The following is a 23,343-nucleotide window of genomic DNA, read 5'->3' as shown; positions in this document are numbered from 1 at the left end:
CTCTTTAATCCTCTCAATCAGCTAGGCAAGAAATAATACTTCATGTTAGTTTATATTTCTTTACTTATTATTGAAGTCAAGCCTCTTTTCATGTATTTATCAGCTATTTGCATTTCTTCTTTAAAGAATTGCTTGTTTGCTCACTTTGCCTATTATCTTTAATATTCTCTTCTTAATATCTAGAATTTAGTTAAATTTTCTAACATTTATTGAGCTCCTATTATGACACAGCCTCTGTGCTAGCTTCCAGGTATATAATAGCTGTAAGCGTTCCCCTGGGAACTTATAATAGAGTGAAAACATAAGGTGGGATTGCAAATAATCATAATACAATGTGTTGCGTGCAGTGCTAACTGTATGAACCAAGGTTTGCACAGAGCCAGCAGTCGTTCTATTGTGGAGCTCAGGGTGAACATGGGGATGGTGTCAGGGAGGATTTCACAAAGAAGAAAGCATTTGGGTGGGTCTTGAATGATGAGTGGAATTTCACTCTTGTAGAGATTGGTCAGGAGGCATTCAGACCAGAGAGAATAATGTTTAAGGGCCCCAAGACGTGTAAGCTCAATGATGGTTCATAATACAAACAATGACTGGCCTAGATCACAAAGTTTCTGTCGGAGGAGAGCAGTAAGAAATGAAACTGCGAAAACATGGGGACCGATTTATAAATGTTTCGCCTGCCATTCACAAATTCTTGAGAATGTGGGCTTTATCCTTTAGCCAAAGAAGAACCAATATTTGTAAAAAAAAAAAAAAAAGAAATCACTCTAGCAGTAGAAGCAAGTGGCTTTCAGTGCGGAGAGGAGGAGCAGTGCCTGAGGGTAGGAAGACTGTAACAGTGGTCTGGTAAGGAGGCTACAACAATTATCTGGATGTGTGAGTACGAGACTCTGAAATAGCATAGTCTCAACAAAATTAGGTGAACTTGGTCACTGAAAGCATGTGTTTAGTCCCTTCATCTTCCGGCTTCCAAACCAAAATCCAAACCCACGCCATCGGGTCAATTCCGACTCATAGTGACTATATAGGACAGAGGACAACTGCCCTAGAGGATTTCCAAGGAGCGGCTGGTGAATTCGAACTGCCGACCTTTTGGTTAGCAGCTGAACCCTTAATCTCTGCACCACAGTAGCACTAAATACTCATCTCTGTGATAGTATTTATTGCATTGTATTGAAATCATCTGTGTATCTTACAACCTCCTTCACTAGAATATAACTTCCTCCTGTCTCTGCTCCTAGACTATTGGTTAACCAAAACATAGTGTTTCACCAAAAAATAAAATGTCATTTCCTGACTTCTATTTTTTCACATTTTATGCCAAAACTAACTCAGTATTAGTTACTGCAATGCTTTTTCTCCCCAGCCTCTATAACCTTCTCATTGTTTACTAGAAACTGTTTTCTTTCAATATGGCAGAATCCAGTGATCAGAGTAATTTGAAAATGATGGTGATTTAAATAAGAGTGTAAAATAACTCATTAACTATAATTTTTAAAAAGATCCATATGTTTCCTACCCTGCGTAGGCATACCGCCACACTTGCATTTTCAAAATGTAAGGCTCATTTCTGCTACAACTGAGGATATATGCTGTTATAGCGATATCTGGCAGATGTAACTAAATGAAAGATGTCAGAATAAATAACACTAATGGCACACACGTGCATCCTATTACCCTAATATCGCTCTTCCTATACTGTGATTAATAGTGAGTTTTGTTCATATTTCTAAGGTTTGAATTTTTTATATTTGTATTTAGGTTCCATCTCTTTATGTGGACTGCCAAACTTTCAGTCTTCAGGCATGCTGAGAACACAGCGCTGGAGAACCAACACCTAAGAGCTAGCATCTCATCTCATATGTGATGGCAGGAGTTATGGACAGATTCATGAATGGGGAGAAAATGGAGAGGTCAAAGGTGAGGCTAAATTTCTGATCTGTGTGACTGAGGGGGCTAGGAAACCATGAACAAGACCGAATACTCAGAAATAAGTGGTTTTAACTTAGTCTTTCGGCGGTTGCTTTGATTTTTGTTTTGTTTTTAACCTAAATTATTTTGCCACCCTCTCATCCTTCTCCAGGAAGAAACCATACCATTCCCAAACCCCACTACTCTCCAAGCTGTACATCCCAGAGAAAAAGCAATGACAGCGAAAACAAAGGATGAAGATCAGAGAGACACCACTAGAATGTGCTGCGGTTAGGCAGCAGGGCAGCAACATCACACCTGGCGGGGGTGGACTCAGCATTGTGAGGATACCCTGGAGATGGCCAAATGAACAAGAAGAAAGTGCAAGGTGAGTTGATACAGGCAGCGTCTGTAACTCGAGCGCAACCACATTCAAGGAAACATGAAACTGGGGCAATCCACCGTGTACAAGGGACAACAAGGACAGCTGGCTCAGGGCAAACATAAGCACGTGGGCAGAGAGGCTGCCCTGAGTGTATTTCAGATACCCATGTGCAGAGACAGCAAGTTAAGGCAGTTGGGGGAAGTAATTCATGGGCCACACGCTCTGCAGCAGTTAGTGCTATTACTTCACTGAAACTCACCTGTGAATTATAAATTTTTTTTGGAGGAGGGCATAGTTTTATTTATGTTTTTAGTTTTGGAGTTCGTTTGTTTTGAGCTCTTTCCACTGCAAGACTTGAGAGACTTGCATGTTAATAGCTTTCGACAAAGAACAACTATTTACGTAAGTACACAGCTGAAAATAGGTTTTGAAAGTCATTTGGTCCAGGTCTCTGACCAAAGGCTGGGAAATCTTGAGCAACTCAAGACTGGCGGATGCCCGCTAAGCTATAGTTAAGAATCTCTAAGGCCAGAGATCCGCCAACCACTTCTGTTGGCCTTTTCTCCCACTTACACTAGAATAACAAGTGAACACCGTTTTCTTTTTCTTGAGGCCTAAACCAACACGCTCCTACTCAAATCTATTTCCATGTTTAGTCCTCTGAGGACCAGACTACCACGGCCTGTTTTCCTAAATTCAAATTCTTCTTTCTGTTTGTCAGCTTGTATATTTCTGGCCTACTTCTCTTGCTTACAAATACAATGCTATCAATACTTTTCCCTTTACACATTTCTGGACTGCCTGATCTGCAAACATTAACGACAGACATTTCTTCAAGCCACAGGGTAACAGCCACCCACTAAGAATTATATGAAGCCCTTGCCCATGCAATTTCCAAGGTATACTGCGAAATCAGCAAGCCAGGCCGAGGCAAAAGGGAAGGTTTAGGGATTCACTGAAAGTGCAGGGATGCTGTTCTTGTGATGAACAGATCTGGACGATTGTAATACGTTTTGGGAACTAACCTTTGGGGAAACATTAGCGGGTCTGAGGCAATAGTACCCATTGCCATCGAGGCGATAGTGGGAAGGAGGATGAATATCAGACCAAAAGGGGGATGTGGAACGTTTTTAGTTCAGTGAAGATGGCACTCTTTGTCTTAAGCAGATAAAGCTAATTCAAGAGGATACTGACTATGTGAATTTTACTTCCATTGAGGACACAACAAGACGAAATTAATTTGTCAGCAGAGAAAGAATTTTTATTACAATTTAGAAAGAAATTCTGTCCAGGAAAAATTATTTAACACCTAAGTGGAATTCTGAGAGAGAGAATGGAGAAAATGGAATTGCATGAGTTTACAGAGGTATCTTTTAAACACAGGAGCGATTCCCATAAGTGAAACAGTGTGTGGGGATATATACATTAAAACACAAACCCACTGCTATGGAATCAATTTCGACTCATAATGACCCTACTATAGGACAGAGGAGAACTGCCCCATAGGGTTTGCAAGGCTGTAATCTTTACAGAAGCAGACTGCCACATCTTTCTCCCGAGGAGGAGCTGGTGGGTTTGAACTGCCAGCCTTTTGGTGAGCAGTGAAATGCTTAACCACTGTGCCACCAGGGCTCCTCACCTGGTATTATATAGGCAGTCATTATTTTATTATTAAAAAGAAAGCATCACAAGCGAAAGGAATGACCTCAGAAGTCATGTGGCCTTGGTTCATATGCTGACTCTGCAAATTACTAGTTGTGTGAACTTGAGCATTTTTTTAATCTCTCAAGGCCTCAGTTATCTCATCTGTAAAATGGTAATAACAGTACCTGCCTCAGGGTTGTGGGATGGAGCAAATGAATTAATATGTATAAAGAGCTTAAAATACTGCTTGACACATAGTAACTGCTATATAAGATTTTGTTATTATTATCGTTGTCATTAGTCACTAGGAAAAATTCCAAAGACGCATTGCCAGAAAAAAGAGGAGGTAGAAATTAACGTGATTATTACGTGGCTTAAATGTAGGCAATGATGTGTTTCTCCTTGTCTTTTTCTTCCTCCTATTCCTCTCTTTTGCTCAAGCCCAGGACTAGAAATGAAGAAATATACATTCTAGTCACAATGTCTCCACTAAGCAAATAGATGAACGATCTTTTTTTCGTTTTATAACACCAGTTTCCAATGTCCTCGTTGTTTCAAATTCTGTTAGCTCTTCTCTCTCTCAATGTACCGTCATCTCCATCGCTCGCCCCTTCAGAATCTACTTTTCTCCTCTCTCCTGTTCCTCTGGTTCAGTCTTTCATCTCCTTTTCTCCATTATCACACATCCTGGGCCTTGCTGCTTCCCTGTGGCCTTGTCATCCTTCCGTCATCCGTCCCCCGTGGGCACAAAATGCTGAGGATTGTATATTTGGCCCCAATCCAAATCTTTCTTGCCTCTGTCCATGATGAAATACATTTTCTGTGTCATACAAATAAGGATTCTATCCAGGATGAATAACCACTTAGGTCTGGGAGACAGGGAGGCACCCATCATGCTTCATTTCCAAGGACCTCTGGGAACGTGCACAGCTAGACAGTCATGGAGGAGTTCCATTTCCAGAGGAAGAGTTCTGCTGATTTTTAAGGTTCTACCCATGTCTGTATTTTTATGAAGAAAATCCATGTAGAGATTAGCAGAATAGAGAATAGATGAACTTCAAATGAAAAAATTAAATCTAAATGTGATCTGAAGCCCAAAGAATGTAAACTATGATAGAAGTAGCAAAGGCATACTATTTTTATATTGATAGGGAACTGCCAGAAATTCAAGCTGGATTTAGAAGACGACATGGAACCACAGATATCAAAGCTGATGTCAGATGGATCCTGGCTGAAAGCAGAGAATACCAGAAAGATGTTTCCCTGTGTTTTATTGACTATGCTAAGGCATTCGACTGTGCAGATCATAACAAATTGTAGATAACATTGCAGAGAATAGGAATTCTGGAACACTTAACTGTGCTCATGAGGAATCTGTACATGGATCAAGAGGTAGTCGTTTGAACAGAACAAGGGGATACCGCGTGGTTTAAAGTCAGGAAAGGTGTGCGTCAGGGTTGTATCCTTTCACCATACCTATTCAATCTGTATGCTGAGCAAATAATCTGAGAAGATGGACTATATGAAGAAGAACAAGGGATCAGGATTGGAGGAAGACTCATTAACAACCTGTGTTATACACATAACACAACCTTGCTTGCTGAAAGTGAAGTGGACTTGAAGCACTTACTGATGAAGATCAAAGACCACAGCCTTCAGGATGGATTATAACTCAACATAAAGAAAACAAAAATCATTACAACTGGACCAATAAGCAACATCATGATAAACGGAGAAAAGATTGAGATTGTCAAAGATTTCATTTTACTTGGATCCACAATCAACACCCATGGAAGCAGCAGTCAAGAAATCAAAAGATGCATTGCACTGGGCAAATCTGCTGCAAAAGACCTCCTTAAAGTGTGGAAAAGCAGAGTCATCTTGAGGACTAAGGTGCACCTGACCCAAGCCATGGTATTTTCGGTTGCCTCATATGCATGTGAAAGATGGACAATGAATAAGGAAGCCCTAAGGAGAACTGACGCCTTTGAATTGCGGTGTTGGAGAAGAATATTAAATATACCATGGACTGCTAAAAGAACAAACAAACCTGTCTTGGAAGAAGTACAACCAGAATGCTCCTTAGAAGTGAGAATTGCAAGACTACTGCTCACATACTTTGGACATATTATTAGGAGGGACCAGTCCCTGAAGAAGAACATCATGCTTGGTACAGTACAGGGTCAGCAAAAAAGAGGAAGACATTCAACAAGATGGATTGACACGGTGGCTGCAACAATGAGCTCAAACATAGCAACAACTGTGAGGATGGCGCAGGATTGGGAAGTGTTTTGTTCTATGGTGCATAGGGTCACTATGAGTCGGAACAGACGCGACGGCACCTAACAACAACAACAACATATCATTCTAATTTAAATAAAGATTGAAAAGGCCAGAGGAAAAAAGAATCAATCACCTACATACCAGAAAAAGAGCAATCCCCGTATAATGATAGTAACTGGCCGGTCGAGCATGTTCTGAAACATACATGTGACTCATTTAAAAAATACAAACTCACTGCTGTGGAATCGATTCCAACTCATAGCGACCCTATTGGAGAGAGCAGAACTGCCCCATAGGTTTCTGAAGCTAAAATCTTTACAGAAGCAGACTGCCACATCTTTCTCCTGCTGACTGGCTGGTGAGCTCGAACCACCGACCTTTCGGTTAGCAGCTGAACGCTTAACACTGTGCCACCTGGACTCCTTCTAAGAGATTTCTCAACTACTCTGGTAAAAGAGGTTTCTGGATTACCTTAAAAAAAAAAAAAAGCTATTTCAAAATATCCCTGTAGTAATCTTGCCTTCTTCTGAACTCCTTGGGAGCTCAGTAAATAAGTCTAATTCCCTAGGTTTCTTCTGTATGCAAATTTTAAAGAGGCCAATATTAGCTTAACTTTGTCATCTGTTTGAGCACAAATGTGGCTCATGCCAATTAAAAATAGTAGCTACAGTTTCATGAAAGTGCATTACTTGGTAATTGTCAGAGCAATCTTAGAGAAGACTGAACACAGTTTTTCACATAGCCCCCAGGAACAGCTGGAAAGATGTCAATCAATAATACGAAAATGACAATCTTGCAGAAACCTCAGAATCGCTAATACCATTAATATCCTGCCTAGTCACAGAAAAGTGTTTATCTGTCTGTAAGGATAGACTGTTTGGTTTTCTAAGGTAAAAAGTAGGAAAGGAAAGCCCTGGTGGTATAGTGCTTACGTGCTTGGCTGCTAACCTAAAGGTTGGAGGTTTGAACCCACCAGCCACCCGGAGGGACAAGATGTGGCAGTCTGCTTCTGTAAAGATTACAGCCTTGGAAACCCTATGGGGCAGTTCTACTCTGTCCTATAGGGTCGCTATGAGATGGAATCGACTCGACGGCAATGGGTTTAGTTTTTGGTTATGTAGGGAAAAAAACCATACATTAATAGTATGCTGTTTAAAGTCAGAAAGATGTTATATTTTTAATGACATGTTTTTAACCAATATAAATGTTGAGCATTTTAACATGATTTTCATAATTTTTAAAAAATCCCTGCCTTTTTTTCACTGAACCTCTACTTTACCAAGTATGATGTCCTTCTCCAGCGACTGATCCCTCCTGATAACATATGCAATGTGAGACGAAGCCTCATCATCCTTACTTCTAAGGAGCATTTTGTCTGTACTTCTTCCAAGACAAATTTTTCGTTCTTTTGGTAGTCCATGGTATATTCAATAATCTTCACCAACACCATAATTCAAAGGCATCAATTTTTCTTCGGTCTTCCTTATTCACTGTCTACCTTTCACATGCATATGAGGTGACTGAAAATACCATCGCTTGGGTCAGGTGCACCTTAATCCTTAAAGTGACACCTTTGATTTTTAACACTTTAAAGAGGTTTTTTGCAGCAGACTTGCCCGATGTAATGAGTCATATAATTTCTTGACTGCTGTGTCCATAAAATCACATATAATAATTTTAAATAATCACACCATTTGCAGAAAAAAATCAATCTTTTCATTTAATACAAGGAGCTTAAGCTGAAAGGTGGTATCTTCTATATGGCAGCCATAGTTATACGGTGCCATGTGAGCTATTTCCCTAAAGAGAGTCTGTGCACGCTTAATTATAGAGCAACATTATTACTTAGAAGAAAAACATGAGTCTTTAATTTCCTTGCCTCGCTGGACTAGAGCAGTTCATTCTGCTGAATCTAGCAATGACTGAATTTTACTTAAGCTTAGCTGGTTCCACATACAGGGCCAGGTATTGTCAGGTCACGAACAACAGTAGCTCCTAAACTGTGATCAGTGCTGCTTCCGTTATGGATTAGCATCCACACAGAATTCATTTTGTCTATAATTAAACACAGAAAGCCCCTCCTGATGTTAAGATGCTAGTGAAGCAACTTTCTTCTTGGCAGCTCCTCTTCTAAATTTTGGACCACCAGATCCCTCCCGGGAACCAACCTAAAAAATGCTATTTGAAGCAGCTCTTGTTCCCGTAATGTGGCGTCACTGTATTTCTAATTACAGTCCAAATAGTTCTGAGCCCAAGTAACCAGACAAGAGTCCGGGTCAGCACTTTGGCTTCCCAGGTCACACTTGTTTTCCTCCCACTTCCTTCCAATAATAGCTTCTCATCTACACCAGAAATAGCACATAAAATATGTCTTTCTAACTCTAAGAACAGCTCTTGAGTTGATTTTAGGCAACGTATAGGAGAACTAAGCTCACTTACCCAAAAAGAGATACTATCTTCTCGTTATGTAACTGCAATTATGTGCCCAATGTAACATCATCTGTATCTTCAGCAGAGCCACTTTGTACCTCAGCAACCCTCACTAGGTGTCTACTTACATGACTGAGCCAGGCTGGTACATTTGTGTTAAATCAGCATGGGCTTTGAAAATTTCAGTAATGTTACCTCCCAAATTGGACAGAAATTTTATGTTGCTTGTCTTATGAAAACTAGGTCTTTTTATTCAAAGGGACAAGAATTAGCTGTAATGTTCTTCAAACGCAATTTGCTGAGGCTTTCCTTCTAGTTACGTTAGAATAGAATCAACTCGGTAAGCATAATATGAATCGAAGGTCAACAAAAGAACCCAATAAGCAAGTGTTATGGAATTCTGACAAGGTATTCCATTTCTTTATTATCATGGCATTAGGACATGGCATTAAATTTAAGGATCTGCCACAACCCTCAACTGAGAAGGCTCTATTATAAGTCAGCCATTTAAGTTAGCACCAAGTTGATAACTAGTAAACAAATTTCCAGCACTCATTAGCTGTTTGATAAGTGAAATACTCGAGCTGTGTCATATAATGCACAGAGCTGTTGCTGGGACACTGGGCATGGCTGGGCTCCAATCCCAACTCTGCTGTTTACGAGCTATGGGACTTTTGGCAAGTTACCCATTCTAAATCACAATTTTCTCATCTACCAAATGGGAATTTTACAAAATCTATCAAGTAGGGCTGTTGTTAGGAATAAATAAGGTAAGATGGGCAAAGCACATTGTACAATGTTTTTTCATTCAGTAAACACTGAAGAGTAATTATAATAACAAATACTGTGATTCTAAACAGTAATTTTATACAGTGCTGGATCACTCAGTACTCAAAGAGGTACTTGTGTATGGTACCATTAACGTAGGAATACCAAATGCACTTTCTGAAAAAAAACTGATACTTAATATTTTGGGGAAAAATCATGTATATCTGTAAATTTAAAGAGTATTGTAGGAGTTATGTTTTTTCCACTAACCAAACAAGAATATTTATTGAGCTCTTACTATATACTCATTACTCAATTACTTACAATGCCAGGAGTTGAGTTTTCCTAATCGGTAAGGTTATGTTGCCTGAGTGTGTTGGTGGGACTTTCACTCAACAGATGCAAAAGCAAATACATTATAAAGGCACAGAATTTAAGATCAAGAAATTGGCAAATGATATAAGTTCAAAAGCTCTATCAGGTTTTTAAAACAGAGGTTTCATGTATGACTTCTTGCTCTCCAGGATGGTCTCTGCACTTATGTTACTCATATTTGTCCAAAATTTTCTATATGGATTTCCATTAAGGATTCCTTTGTAAGTAAGCTTTTATATGTATTTAGTGCATTTTTATTTCAATAAGCAATATTCCTTCTTTTTGAAAATTGAGGTATGGCTTACATAAAGTACATAACTCTTAATAACAGGGTTTAGTGAGTCTTTACAAATATAAATACCCACGTATCCACCACACAGATCATGCTCATGGCTCTGTTGTGTTCCCTCCCATTCAATATTACCAAAAGGTAATCTCTACTCTACCCTCCTATCATCAAAGATTCGTCATATCTGTTATTGAACTTCATATAAATAGAATCATATACATTCATATAGTTGTTAAATTATCTATTTTATTTGTTTAGATTTTACACGTGAGAGACTAGGGAACCAATGACCTCTTTACGCAGCTTTTAAGGTACCAGTGCATGAATGTGTAATAAGAGAACTCTACTGAATCGTATGCATACTATTGGGCATAAATGACCTAAAATACATCTAAAATGACTCCAAAGTAGATTCACGAAAACTTGTTTAACATTGTCATTATTAACACTGAGAACACCCTAGAGTCATTTCCCATCCCTGTTAGATATTTGTTTCAAGTATTCAAGCTTTTATGAGTTTATGTCTGTTATCCACTCAAAAACACTCTATGAGGGAGGGTAACAGGAGTTCACAATTTATTGCTAGTCTGCTTAGGTGGTTTCCCAATTTAACATCTTAGAAATTGAAATACAGAACATTAAGGGTCTTACTCTACTTTTAACAGCTATTTAGAGGCAAAGCCACACCTGGAATTTAGTTCTTCAGACCCCATATCACATTCTGTTTACATATATTATGTAGACAATAATACAGCAGGAAAGGAATCTGAGACAGCATTGCACGTATTCCTATATTCAAGAAGAAATACAAGGATTCCATGCTCATTTTCTCAAGATAGAAAACCACAGAGCCATACAACTTCTAAAGAGCTCTAAAGCATCTCTCTCTCTCTCTCTCTCTCTCTCTCTCACACACACACACACACACACACACACACACACACACACACACACACACGCAGAATTAAAATCCTAATTGGAACACTTTAAGATTCACTTTTCAGCAAAGACCATGAAAATAGAGCTAATCCTGTACTTCTGAGTACTGGAAAGGAGACTGAGCCATAAAATTATAGAGAAATACAACAGGAAAAAAGTATAAGGATTTTGCATAATATTATTTTTTCTGTATAATGAACTGAAATCTTCTACAAATGCAAAAACTGGATTTATTCTAAATTATGTTAAATGCATTTCTGTCATTTTTGAAAGCATACTTTGTATAGCAACTTCTAATACTAAGTTTATTATCTCCACAAGAAACACAAAACCTCAATATCTATGACAAGGCATAATTTTAATAAAACACTTATAGGACTTAACCCTGCAACCAGTGTAACCATCAAATACTCATTGAGAAAGAGGCGTAGGATGTGGCCAACCACTATTTTCAGGATCAAGTGAGGCTCTGAGTCCTGATTTTCACAATTCAGCTAGAATAACGACAGGAATATTATATAGTACCAGGTCTTTTCATAGTCAATCAGGAGAATATTTTTTCAATAATGAGTTGAAATTCCACGTCTCACATAATGATATCCAAAACTGAATAATTTTAGGGTGAAAAAATATAATCTGCTTAAATATAAGAAGATAGTTCCTAAGCTTTAAAGCTCAAATATATTACCAAGCATGTCTGCAGCATACATGTAAATAAATGTGTTTACAAAGGAACCTCTAAGGGAAATTATAATACTGGATGGATCTATTTTTTACACTACAGTGATTAAAAGGTTCCTATTTAAAATAGGTAATAATTTAGTATAAATTGCAAAGAGCAAATCATATTTTAGATGGAAAGATACTAATATAGTAAAAAAATCACTGTTTAGGAATACAATTGGGATGAAATAAAGGTATTAGCTTATGCAGACAGTGAAAGACAGTTTTCACAAATGCTTTTGTGTAAAATGCTAAATGTTAATTTAGCAATCAGAAGGAAAATTCCAAAACAGAATTTTATTTTTAAAATATTTTGAATCACACTTAGACATGGCTACCATTAAAACACAACTGTATAAAACAGAAACTAAGGCTCATGGTCTATCTTGTTTGCTTTTCTTTATAAGTTGGACCTTTTGTGCTAATCAAGGATCAGTATTAGATTAAAATTCCTTTTTAATGAAAGAGAAAAAGTTCCGTATGTGAAGTTTGCATTATAGCCTCCCTGATACGATGATGTAGCAGTCTGCTTCCGTAAAGACTGCAGACTTGGAAACCCTATGTATGGGGCAGTTCTACTCTATCCTATAGGGTCGCTATGAGTTGAAACCAACTTGATGGCAATGGGTTTTTTATGGGTTAAGATGATGATAGCGGTAGTAGTGTTGATGCTGGTGGTTCTGGCAGTACCATTAATAATAAAAATAACAAATAGTATACACAGAATGCTTACTATATGCCAGGCACTGTTTTAAAAGCTTTACACAAAGTCGCCGGCTTAATTTCCATAAAAGCCTTATGAACTAAGTACTATTCTTATTCCAATTTCACAGCTGACAAAACCGAGGCATGGAAAGTTTGGATGTGCACTACTTGAAACCAGGCATTCTGCTGACATCTACCCTGCAACTGCATCTCAGAATAGGAAAACAAAATCTTAAAATAATACATTCCACTTCATTTGTAACATTCTAGAATGGTAGCCCAGTTTTTAATTACAATTTTGTGTGTTAGATACTCTTTTCAATAGGCCAGACAGATGTCCTTCATTGCAATATTTTAAGAGCTACCACATGTTTCAGCTAGATCAAAATTATTGATGCGTTTTTCTGGCCCACTCAAAGCTTTTCCAACACAAGTGATCCATATTCTCCTAAAATGGCAGACTTCAAACAAAGTTCTGGCAAAATTTCTGAATTGTTTTTGTTTATTCTTAATATCTATACAGTAGCTACTTAAATTTTTTAAAAACTTACAGAAGATTATCAGCCCCTACATAATAATTCTCCTTTATTATAGCAGTTGAAATACTAAAGGGCTAAAATCAAACACCCAATATGTATTGTCATAAAAAAAGACACTCTCAGCAAGACTGGGGGGGAGTACAATAAAGTCTGGCACTGCCACTGGCCTTCAGAAGCCCGTAAATTCAATTGTATATATGAGACAAATCACGTGACATTCCAAATAAGTGATTCAGACAATGCTTTTATTGGGTTCAACCAAAATGTTTTAAATAAAGAATGGCCTTAGATTTCTATACCTAACCAAGTTCACAAAGATTCTAACTACTTAGAGAAAGAAGCCTATTTTTCTCGCTGCCCCCTAGTTCAGCCTACATCTTACAGTGGGTGATTAACAAATGCTGTTGATTGACAAACAGAAAATAATGTTTTCTCTTTTTTCCTGGCTCGCTTTCATCTGTTCTCTACACTGTAGCCAGAGCTGTATTTTTTAAATAAAAATGTGATAATGCTACCTTCCTTCCACCCTCCACACTAAAGACCTTCCATTGCCTTTCCATCACTTTGATGATAAGCATTAAAATCCTTGGCATGGTCTATGAGGCCCTGCATCACCTGGCCCCACTCCTCTCTCTAAGAGCTCCATACTTAAGGGTCTTCTCTCAGTCTGTGTCATGCCATCTCTTGCCACCAGGCTTCTTTACATAATGCTTATCCTCTGCCCGTAGCTGGTAAACTTCTCGTCTTTCAGATTTCATTTTAATTAGCGCGCCTCAGGAAAGTCTTCCCTGATTAGGTCAACTCACACTCTTTTAATTCCTCCCAGTATCATGCAGTGCAGTGGTTAAGAGCTTGGCTGCTAACCAAAAGGTTTGCAGTTCAAATCCACCAGCCGCTCCTTGGAAACCCTGTAGGGCAGTTCTACTCTGTACTATAGGGTTACTATTAGTTGGAATCAACTTGACGGCAACAGGTTTGGTTTTGTTTTTTTTTGTACCATGTACTTCTTCAAAATACGCCCCACCATTATAATTTTCTATTTATTTTCTTCTTAACTAATGTACCTCCTCATTAGAAAGTGAGGTCTATGAAGGTGGTAGGGACAATACCTGAGTTTACTCAGCATTTTCTTGCTTGAGCCTAGTACTTTGTCTGCCACATACAAAGCACTCAACAAATATTTGTTGAATAAAAGAGTGAGTGAGTGAATGAGTGCGTGAGTGAGTTAATACGTTGACATTAGTAAAGCCACAGACAGCAGGAGTTTTATTAAATGACATCTACCACACTGCCACATTCAGTAATATCAAGCCATCTGTCAACACCAGCCGTACGTATTATGGCCATGTAGACAGAGCAGGTAAGAAAAGGTGACACTCACAACCTAGTATGTAATTTTAATATAAGTGATACTAAAATGCATGAGACATAGACCTGGAAATCATAAGAAGTATAACTTAGTTTCTCATCCATCAGCCTCTTATTCTTGCTTGTTAGCTGTATAGCTATGGAATTCCCAATTATTTCAAGCTGCTAGGAAACTATTAGTACTCATAAGAAGAAACATATTAAATTATAATGGGGGCGCACTTAGACTAGCATGATTCACTGAAAAAGCTCTGTGCCTCACAAGCGTCATCATTCAGGAAGGATAACAAGCTCAGATAGTCCAGTTCTGAGGTGACTCTTGGGGTCACAGAATATAAGAAATGCATAAATTGGTTCTGTTCCATCAGATATATTTTTTTCTCCTGAATAATACCTGAATCTGAGGGGAAAAAAAAAAAACTGAACCTGAATGAAATAAAAATTTTATTCAGCAGGAATAATAATACAGGGCTCAGGAATAAGAACATTTGTGCTGTCTCCCAGGCTCTGCCACTAACCTGGACATGACCCATAACCTCTCCAGTGTCCTACCTCCCTCAATAAATAAAAAAATAAAGTGTGCTGGGCCTGAATAAACAGAATATGGATGAGACTAAGCTTATTAAATAAAAACATTCTAGAAATGCAGAGGTGCATAAGTTCTTTCAAGGTACTATATAGGCTGGGGGAAAAGAGCAGAGAATACTCATATTGTCTTTTTCATAATCCTGATTATATTTTCAATATGAAAATAACTAAAATGATATTAGATGATTTTTTATTAAGTTGAAAAAAGGAATTATATTTGGAAACAGATTATTAAAAAATTTGTGTTTATGTTTGCTTGTCTGTTCATTTTTTTCCTAAATTTTCTCTAATGAATGTGGATTTATTTGTTTCTAAATTAATTTTCAAAAAGAATGACAGCAATCAGTGTAAATACTGGCTGAAGGCAAGGCTTTATTTATACTTCATCTGAATAGAAATCATCTATCCCTAGCCATTAATATCTGATTGGTGTTGGGAGAGGCATCCATTCTCAATTAATTATTCAATAGTCACTTGACACGCATGTAACAGAAAAATATAAGCAAAATGGAGCCAATCCTTCTGGGAAGACTGATAATGCCTTTATCCTTCCATTTCTCGTTTCTGTGATAATCAAAGGCAGCCACCCTTTTGTTTGTCTTTCATGACTAGTGGAGATCTCTGCACTCCGTTTTCAGCTCAAATTTTCAAAATGAATCAGAGCTCCTGAACAATCCTGATGGATTTGCTTTTCTGGGTTGAATTATCCTATGCATCAGGTACTATCGTTCAATTATGGATCTGGGTAATTCTGAATTCTTCATCTTACAAAAAGAGCTACCCATTTGCCAAAACACAATATATTTCAGAGACATCTAAGTCTGCTTCTCTTTAATGTATTACTTTTTCCAGGCTTTCTCTACTCAGCACTCTTCCTGATTATGCATGATCCCTGGATCCCCACATTAAAAATGCACAGAAAAATAAAAAATTTCATTTAAAACACCCTCCCACACAGTACAAGCTGTCATTGTATCATATTTGTTTCCTAATTTAAGGGTGGAAGTTACATCTCATGTGTCCTTCTCCGAATTGCCTTCTCTATCTTTTAAAGTAGCACTGGGATACTTAGAGCAATTTTTCCCATAAAATAGTGTTCCTTTTTTTATTTGTTTCTATTAAACACGTGCAAAGGGACCTAACTGCACATTTTATTATAACAAATCATCATATCTAGCTATCTTATGCAGTATTTACACTTAAGTTGGATTTGGTAGAAGAAAACAAATGTACTCTTTTGCCATTGTAAAACATAACTGGAAAGCCTGATCTTAAATCTGTGGAAATTTACCGGCAAAGCTGAAGTGCAGTATAGGCCAAGGAATAGACAGTCTTCTAGAAAAACTTCAGCCAAAATGTAAAGAAAACAAATACCCACATGAAGGCAGAGCACAATACAACCCTTTACTCTTTTTCTCTAAACCCACAAAGGCTACAGAACCCCCCTAACGACTAGCCTTTTCTTTCCCTAACCGATTCCATTTACTGTTTAGCCAATTATAAATTTTATCATGTCTTCACTTCTCCAAAAGTCAGGTGAGAGAGAACTGCCAAGCCTAATAAGATTTACATGGGCCAGTTCCCCTTCGCAGAGTCAGCAAAAAAGAGAGAGAGAAACAGAGAGAGAGAGAAGACATGACACAGTAAAACACAGATACACAAACAGCTTTTGTCCCTAAAGCTTTCAAAACCAGATCTAACAATTCACCTTTTTTCTTCAGCCACAAATGCATTTATCCATGTATTAGCTGATTTGATTTGACCTGTAATTTATCTAGTTTACATCTCTGCCATCTTATCTCCTGCTTAGCCACTGATACATCCATGATTCACCTTTTCCAGATCGCTTTCTGTTTATAGGCTTTTCTGTCTTCACTCAACAATATTTTCTGTTGGTCACTGTTATGCAGCATCATTGCGGAAACACACTAATTACTGGATTTTATTTGTTAGGAGGGGGGAAAAAACCCTCAGGTATGATTTTATTTTTTTTTCAATCCCACATTGTTTCAAGCCCTAAGAACAACAGAAATTACAGCTTGATCTCCACTACTCAGATATAGGACTGTAGCTGAAAAGCCTCAGAAAATCTCTTGCAATCCTGCACATGCATTTCCTGTTTATTAGCCTGCAGAAGCCTCCCAATCCAGCAATTTCTAAATTTTTCTACTATTTATCTTCCCGATGTAGATTTGTGAACTGAGAAATAGATTATTTAATCTCTAACATCTAAACATTAGCCGACCCTTCTTCCACTTCAAGAAACCACAGAAATCACCGAATTTTACTTAACTGACAAATGTTGGACTTGGACATCACCATGGGAACCAACATGAATTCCAAGTACCCTTCTCCCTCTAGCCAAGACAATCTTTGCATGCTCTCCCACTTTTTCCACAACCAAGAGCAGGTCTTTACCCTCTCCGTGCAAAAGGCATAGCCATGCCTACGAATCCTGTCTCCCTTGTCCTAGAGTAACCACGTGGGAAATCTCAAACATGCCCATGATGAACCGCCCTCCACCTCATTCTTCACCAAGTGCACGCCCAGTCTTCTTCGGAATGCTTGCCTGTGCATTCTAGATTCAGAGATGGTAGAAGGACGTATAGTGGTGATGCAGGTGGGTCATGGCCCAATGAATATGGGCATCTGCCTGGCAAGGACCCCGAGGAATGGAAAAGAGGAGTCATTCTACTTGCCACTTGGAGGGAAGTAGGGTTGGAGGAAAGGGCTCACAGAAGGAAACTCAGCCTGGAAACAGAGTCTGCTCAACCATTAAGAGGATGCCAAGGGAGGAGCTGTGGGTGGTGGTTAGGGAGAGAGGCAGCAAGAAACAGATCTTCACCTCGAAGCGACGTCCAGAGAAGGAAGGCCCCATGCACCAGCCCGGCCCACCTGCCTCGCCCGGCCTCCCCGCGCCCTGCCCAGGCCGAGGCCCCGGGGTCGGCCGTCGGGCCCTTACCTTGGCTGCAGTCCTTGCCGCGGAAGCCGGTTCGCGAGCAGTCGCACACGGCCTGGTCGTCCACCACGGAGCACACGCCTCCGTTGAGACACACCCCGCCCTCGCCCTCCTCGCCCGCCTCGCACGGGCTCCCGCCGCCGCTGTGGGGCGGCTCGTCGTCCAGCTTCACCTCCCCGCTGTCCAGGAGCAGGGCCTGCGAGGAGTTGACCCTCACGTCGCGAATCCAGCCCTTGAACGGCTCGCGCTCCCGCACCGAGGCCAGAGTGAGCTTGAGCGCGGCGGCGCGCAGTTCCGGGGGCAGCCCCCCGACGAAGAGGCCGCTGAACACCGTCATGTCTCTGCGTTTGGACTTGACCTCCACCCACTTGGCCTCCACCTGGTCGATGAAGAGGGTGGTGTTGCGGAACTGGCGGCGGATGCGCACGCTGTGCCAGGCGCCGTCGTTGACCGGCGTGTCGGCCAGCAGCGTGGCGGGCTCGGCGCAGAAGATGGAGAAGCTGAGCTGCAGGCGGCCCCCGCGCGTCAGGATGAGCTCCAGGAAGTCGCAGAAGCCCTCGTCGTCGAAGTAGAGCACGAGGCCGCGGGCGCTGCGCGTCTTGAGCTGGAAGGTCATCTCGCTCTCGCAGCAGGCGTTCCATTTGGGGAAGCGCGTCCACTGGCCCTCGGCGCCCGGGAATTCCAGCCCGCTGCCCAGCTCGGCCCAGCAGCCCAGGAGCAGCAGCGAGAGGCACAGGAGAAAGCAGCCCCCGCGCTGGAGAAGCGCCGTCCCCATGCTCGGGGCTGGGGTGCGGCGGGGGGGTGCCGGGGCCGACAGGGTCAAAATGGTCCCGGACACCGTGGTGTAGAATTGAGGGTCCGGAGAGGAAGTGGGGTGAGGGGATGGGCGGGAGTGGGAGGGATGCCCCCTCCTCTATCTAGCTCTTTTTTTCTTCTTCTTCTTCCAGCAACCCCTCCCTCTCTCCCTATAGTCCCCTCCCAACTGGAAAATGTAGACCTCAGCGGTACAGGGCAGCCACAGAACTTCCAGACCAAAGTGGGGATACACTTTGGAGGCAACGTACTGGAAAGGTGTCAACAGAAGTCAAGAGAAATCACTGATCCATTGGAGCCCGATGAACTGGTTCAGGGAGGTGTTCACAGAGGCTTCACTCCTCAAATACTATCATCTAGCAGGTACCTCCAGTGGTACCAGGCAAAAAGAGTCAGATACTTAGGGAAGTACAAGAAGCCAGCGAGAAACCAATATCCTTGGATGCCTGTGAATGTCTCCAGTGTTTCTCCTCCAGCCGTAATGTCCCAAACCTGATGGGAGAAGGAGTTCCTTGCCTTTTTCGGACACCACTTTAAAGCCCAGAGCAGCTTCAAAGGCCTGCTTCTTCTGTCATATCATGGACTTCCAGCTCCACTGCAGCCAAAGAATCCTTGCGCACGACCTCACAGGTTGGATTTTGCCTCTATTTTTCCGTCCCCAGCAGTGGAGCTCAAACCCAGAAACTGAAATCGCTAAGCTGTTAAGATGTAGACATCACAACAGCTCCTCTTCGTTTCTCTCCTCCTCTGCAAGACCAAGCTAAGATGCCCGCATATCAACTGGTTATGTGTTGGTGATGCATTTTGGCTTAAATTTTTCTTTTTGTAAGGACCAAGCAATCTGCAGAGAATTAAAATCAAAATTAAGTTCTACAGTAATTTATAGTCTCATATAAATCATTATTCAGCTCAGAAACTAGGTATATAACTGAAGCTGGTAATAAGACAAAGAATTAACCTTACTGGGTGCAGCTTATTTGCCCTGGCCTACAAATAAGCTCTAATATCTCCTAATAGTTAAGATCACACATACAATCACCATTACGCCCTTGGGGTTTATCACAACTGTTAGTAACAGGTTTTAAATAGACTTGGTTGTGGTTACCTTTTACTTCTTCCAAAAAAGTTTAATATTCAAAATATAGCAAAAGGAGGGGGGGGGGGAAGAGTCCTTTTAAGGACTGCAAATTATATTATGTGGTGTTACATGGACAGTAGCAATGAAATCTATTCAGATCTCAGGTAATAGCAGATTTTACAACAGGCAAAGCATATCAAACTGTTGGTAGGAAACTGCCAGCTTAGATTTGTAGAACATTCCTATCATTTTATTTATTTATTTTTGGAGAGAGAAGGAATATTGATTGTGTCTAGGGAGTCTCCTTTAAAATTTTAATTTTTTTTTTTTTTAAAGGAAAATCATGCTGTAGGAGAAACATCTGATTGGAGTCAGATACATATATTTTTGGCAGTATTTATTCTACAATTGCCATATTAGCTCCTCTAAAGCTGGATAAAGTGTTTAGTATTTTACCTAACAGTGTAGTGATCTTAACTCTTTCTGAAGTCCTTATCTGGGTGTTAGACCTTAGAATTTGTGTGGTCAGAACAGCAGTTGGCGTGCGTGTCACCTCAGCTGCTATGGTTCCAGGATGCTAGAATTCAAAATCAGACCTTTGAATCACTCACTACACTATTAAATCACTTCTCTTTAGTCACCTCTAATCTGACAGATTCTTGAAATGGCACAGAAATCATAAAGAGTGACTTGTTTCTAAGCTGTTTTTTTTTTTTTTTTACTTAAAAAGACTTTCAGTTTTAGGGGAAAAAAATCACAAATGTATCACCTGGTCATATCAAACAAACACATGTATTTCCCTCACTATTTCTCACTATCTCCCCCAGCCCTACTCCAACACAGGCACACACTCACGGATACACTCACATACACAGTTTATTACCTGGACACAGAAGCTCACTGTCCAATTAACACTTTTTTTTTCCTCTACAAGCTGAAACTAGCAGTAATTTATGGCACCGCATTGTGCTACGGCTCCTCCAGGGAGGGAGCGGACAGCATTTCTCCTCAGTACAGAGCAATCCCTACAGGTGTCAGCTGATAGCCACCAAGCTAGGGGATCCCACTTCAAGTTCCTTCCTAGATGATATTGATGACTGGTTCTCTCTTTTTCAGCACACACACACTGCCCACTAGCAAAAGAAAATAAAACATCTCGGCTGCTTGTTTAATCTGGCTGATACTTCCACACTATCAGCGATCACTAATCATATCTCATCTTCTCTATACCAAGTCCAAAGAAAGGTGCTCTTAGAAATCCTTCTAAAATAGCACATTATTCAATATACTCTTGTATTTAATTGGACTTGGGAATCTGCCAATTTCTCAGTCATTTGCAAAATAAATCTGGAATGTCATGATCAAAAACAGTGTTTTGAGTCCATCCACAAGCTTGTGTGTTAGAAAACCTTTTTTTTTTTTTTTTGTTATTGGAGCCAATTATTTTATTAATTAATATTACATAGATCACATAACCTCTTTTCACCCATCCCTCCTGTTCACCTCCATTAGTGCACACCTTGGCAATTTTTTAAGGGATGAAAGAAAAGAAGGGTGGAAAACCTAGAAGACTATGCATATATTCTTATCACAGGGGAGGCTGGCTGGCTCTCCCAGTTCTTAGAGGAAGCTCATTGTGTGTGAGAGAGTATCTGTATTTATATGGAGAAAGAGGATTCTCTCTAGGTGCCGGAAAGACCTGGCGAGTTCACAAATTAGAGGATGAAATAAAAGGATCGGGAAAAACAACCTTACTGCAGCCAAAGGAAGAAGCGCTCTAATTCAAAGCTGACTTACAGCCTCATTAATCTTTTCTTTCTTTTCTAGAATCAAATTCATTCCCAAGCCACTGGAACGATCGATACGATACGCTCATCAGCTGCTGTTATATTTATTTTAATATGCTTAGGCTATCACACACACGTACATATATACACCTTTCCATGCACCCTTCAATATATGCCATCATGAAGAACCTGAAATCTTCTGAAGATTTTTAAGAAGTGGCTATCTTTTTGCTCCTGGCTTTTGCAGAGTCCCTCAATACCAATGCACACCCAAAATTCTCCCTGGCTTTCCCGCCCAGTCTCTAAGCCCATCTCTAATCCCAGTGCAGTTTCTTGGAGCCGATTGCACATATTAAGGATAGGCACAGCATGGGGCTGATGGAGGAGGAAATAAACGATATAGATATATTTTATTGCTTTGATTTCTAACCTGCCCGTTCTCTTCTTTCTTTTGCTAATAAATCACTGCATTCAGCCTTTAAGTTATTACTCCAGGTCCACCATCTCATCTTCTTGCCATCTATTTAAAAGGCTCCATACAAAACAGCCAAGATCCACACTCCCCCACCCTCCCACCGCCCATCCTTTTCTGTGCATTTGTGGCAAATCCTGGCTCAGTTACAACGCGGAAAGATAGCCTTCTCCAGCTTGCCTCACCCCATCCCCTCCCCCTCACCCAAATTGAGCTTCTTTACCTGCCCGATTATTCCCTTTAGCTCGAGCCAGAGACTGAAGTATGCATCGGTCAAAGCGAATTTCCTGAGGTCTATGGCTAAGGCGACTGCCGCTGCCTTTTCAGAGGCGTCAGGCTTGAGCGTCTATCTCCAGGAGTGCGGGAGGGGAGAACAGGCAGCGGAGGGCAGCAGCAGCAGGAGGAGGAGGAGAAGGAGGAGGAGGAGGAGGAGAGGGAAAGAGCTGGGAAGGCTGGGTTACGTGACGCTGGGTGCTGTCCTTCCGAAAGAAAAAGGCGGAGCTGAGCTCTCCGCAGTACCATGGAGAGCGGCGGGCCCGTCCTCAGGCTGGGGAATGGCTGGGCTCGGCCGGCCGGGCACAGCCCCTCCGGGTCCCCACGCTGCGGAGCGAGGGAGTTCTACCTTTGCATCGTCCCCCTGGTAGGGGTAGTCCGATTCTAGGGGCGGGGACCTGCCGCAAGCACTTCTAACTTGTCACCACCCTCCCCCCCACACCCCCTTGAGAGAGCGAGCGAGAGAGAGAGAGAGAAAGGGGAAGCAGGGAGCCTACTGAGCATGCCCAGGCCCCTGCTAGACCCACGGAGAGCTGTGTGGAGACTCCACTTCTCCGGGGTTTCGTCCTGATTGGGCGGGGGTACCCGAGAGAGTGCCAGCGAAGGGCTGAGCAGCCGAAGGGAAGGGGACAAGCAGTCTGCGATTAAGATGAGCTTTGGCTTGACTTGCGCACCTTGGACTCCTGCTTGGAACCCTCAAAAAGCTGCAGCTTTTCCAGGAATGCAGGGCCAGGAGGGACTTACAGAGGCGCTGGCATGCGCCAAGGTCTAACGTCCCTGCCCCACCCCTTACTGTGGCCTGGCCTGAATGACCACCCCAAACCTTCACAATCTGCCTCTGGCTGTGCCAAAAAGGCGTTCGAGATCCACCAGGCTAACGCGCCAACTTGGGGACCAGACTTAAATCTAGCTGACAAGGTGATTTCGGCCGTCGCCCCTCGGCATCCCCCAGCTTTCCGTGCTCTACCTTGGTCGTGGTCGGCCTGAGCTAAAACCAAGTTCTCTACCTGTTTA

General features: G+C 41.1%; 1 protein-coding gene across 9 annotated transcripts in view; it reads right to left on the bottom strand.

Annotated features, from left to right (window-relative positions):
* Nucleotides 1–22,419, bottom strand: part of NRXN1 (neurexin 1) — a 1,216,111-nt gene extending 1,193,692 nt beyond the window's left edge. For 8 of the 9 annotated variants that reach the window (XM_023735234.1, XM_023735242.1, XM_023735221.1 and 5 more), the window contains exon 1: nucleotides 17,910–18,681. In XM_023735234.1, coding sequence (XP_023591002.1) covers nucleotides 17,910–18,681 — 772 coding nt within the window. Of the gene's footprint in view, nucleotides 1–17,909; nucleotides 19,561–22,279 lie in introns of those variants that run through there. The other variant, XM_023735226.1, reaches the window with a different exon arrangement.
* Between the last annotated feature and the right edge of the window lie 924 nt (nucleotides 22,420–23,343).

Source organism: Trichechus manatus, unplaced genomic scaffold (assembly GCF_000243295.1).
Source record: "Trichechus manatus latirostris isolate Lorelei unplaced genomic scaffold, TriManLat1.0 scaffold00005, whole genome shotgun sequence".
NCBI classification, from domain to species: Eukaryota; Metazoa; Chordata; class Mammalia; order Sirenia; family Trichechidae; genus Trichechus; species Trichechus manatus.
Note: the sequence above shows the minus strand (reverse complement) of the source record. Positions and strands in the feature narration are given on the sequence as shown.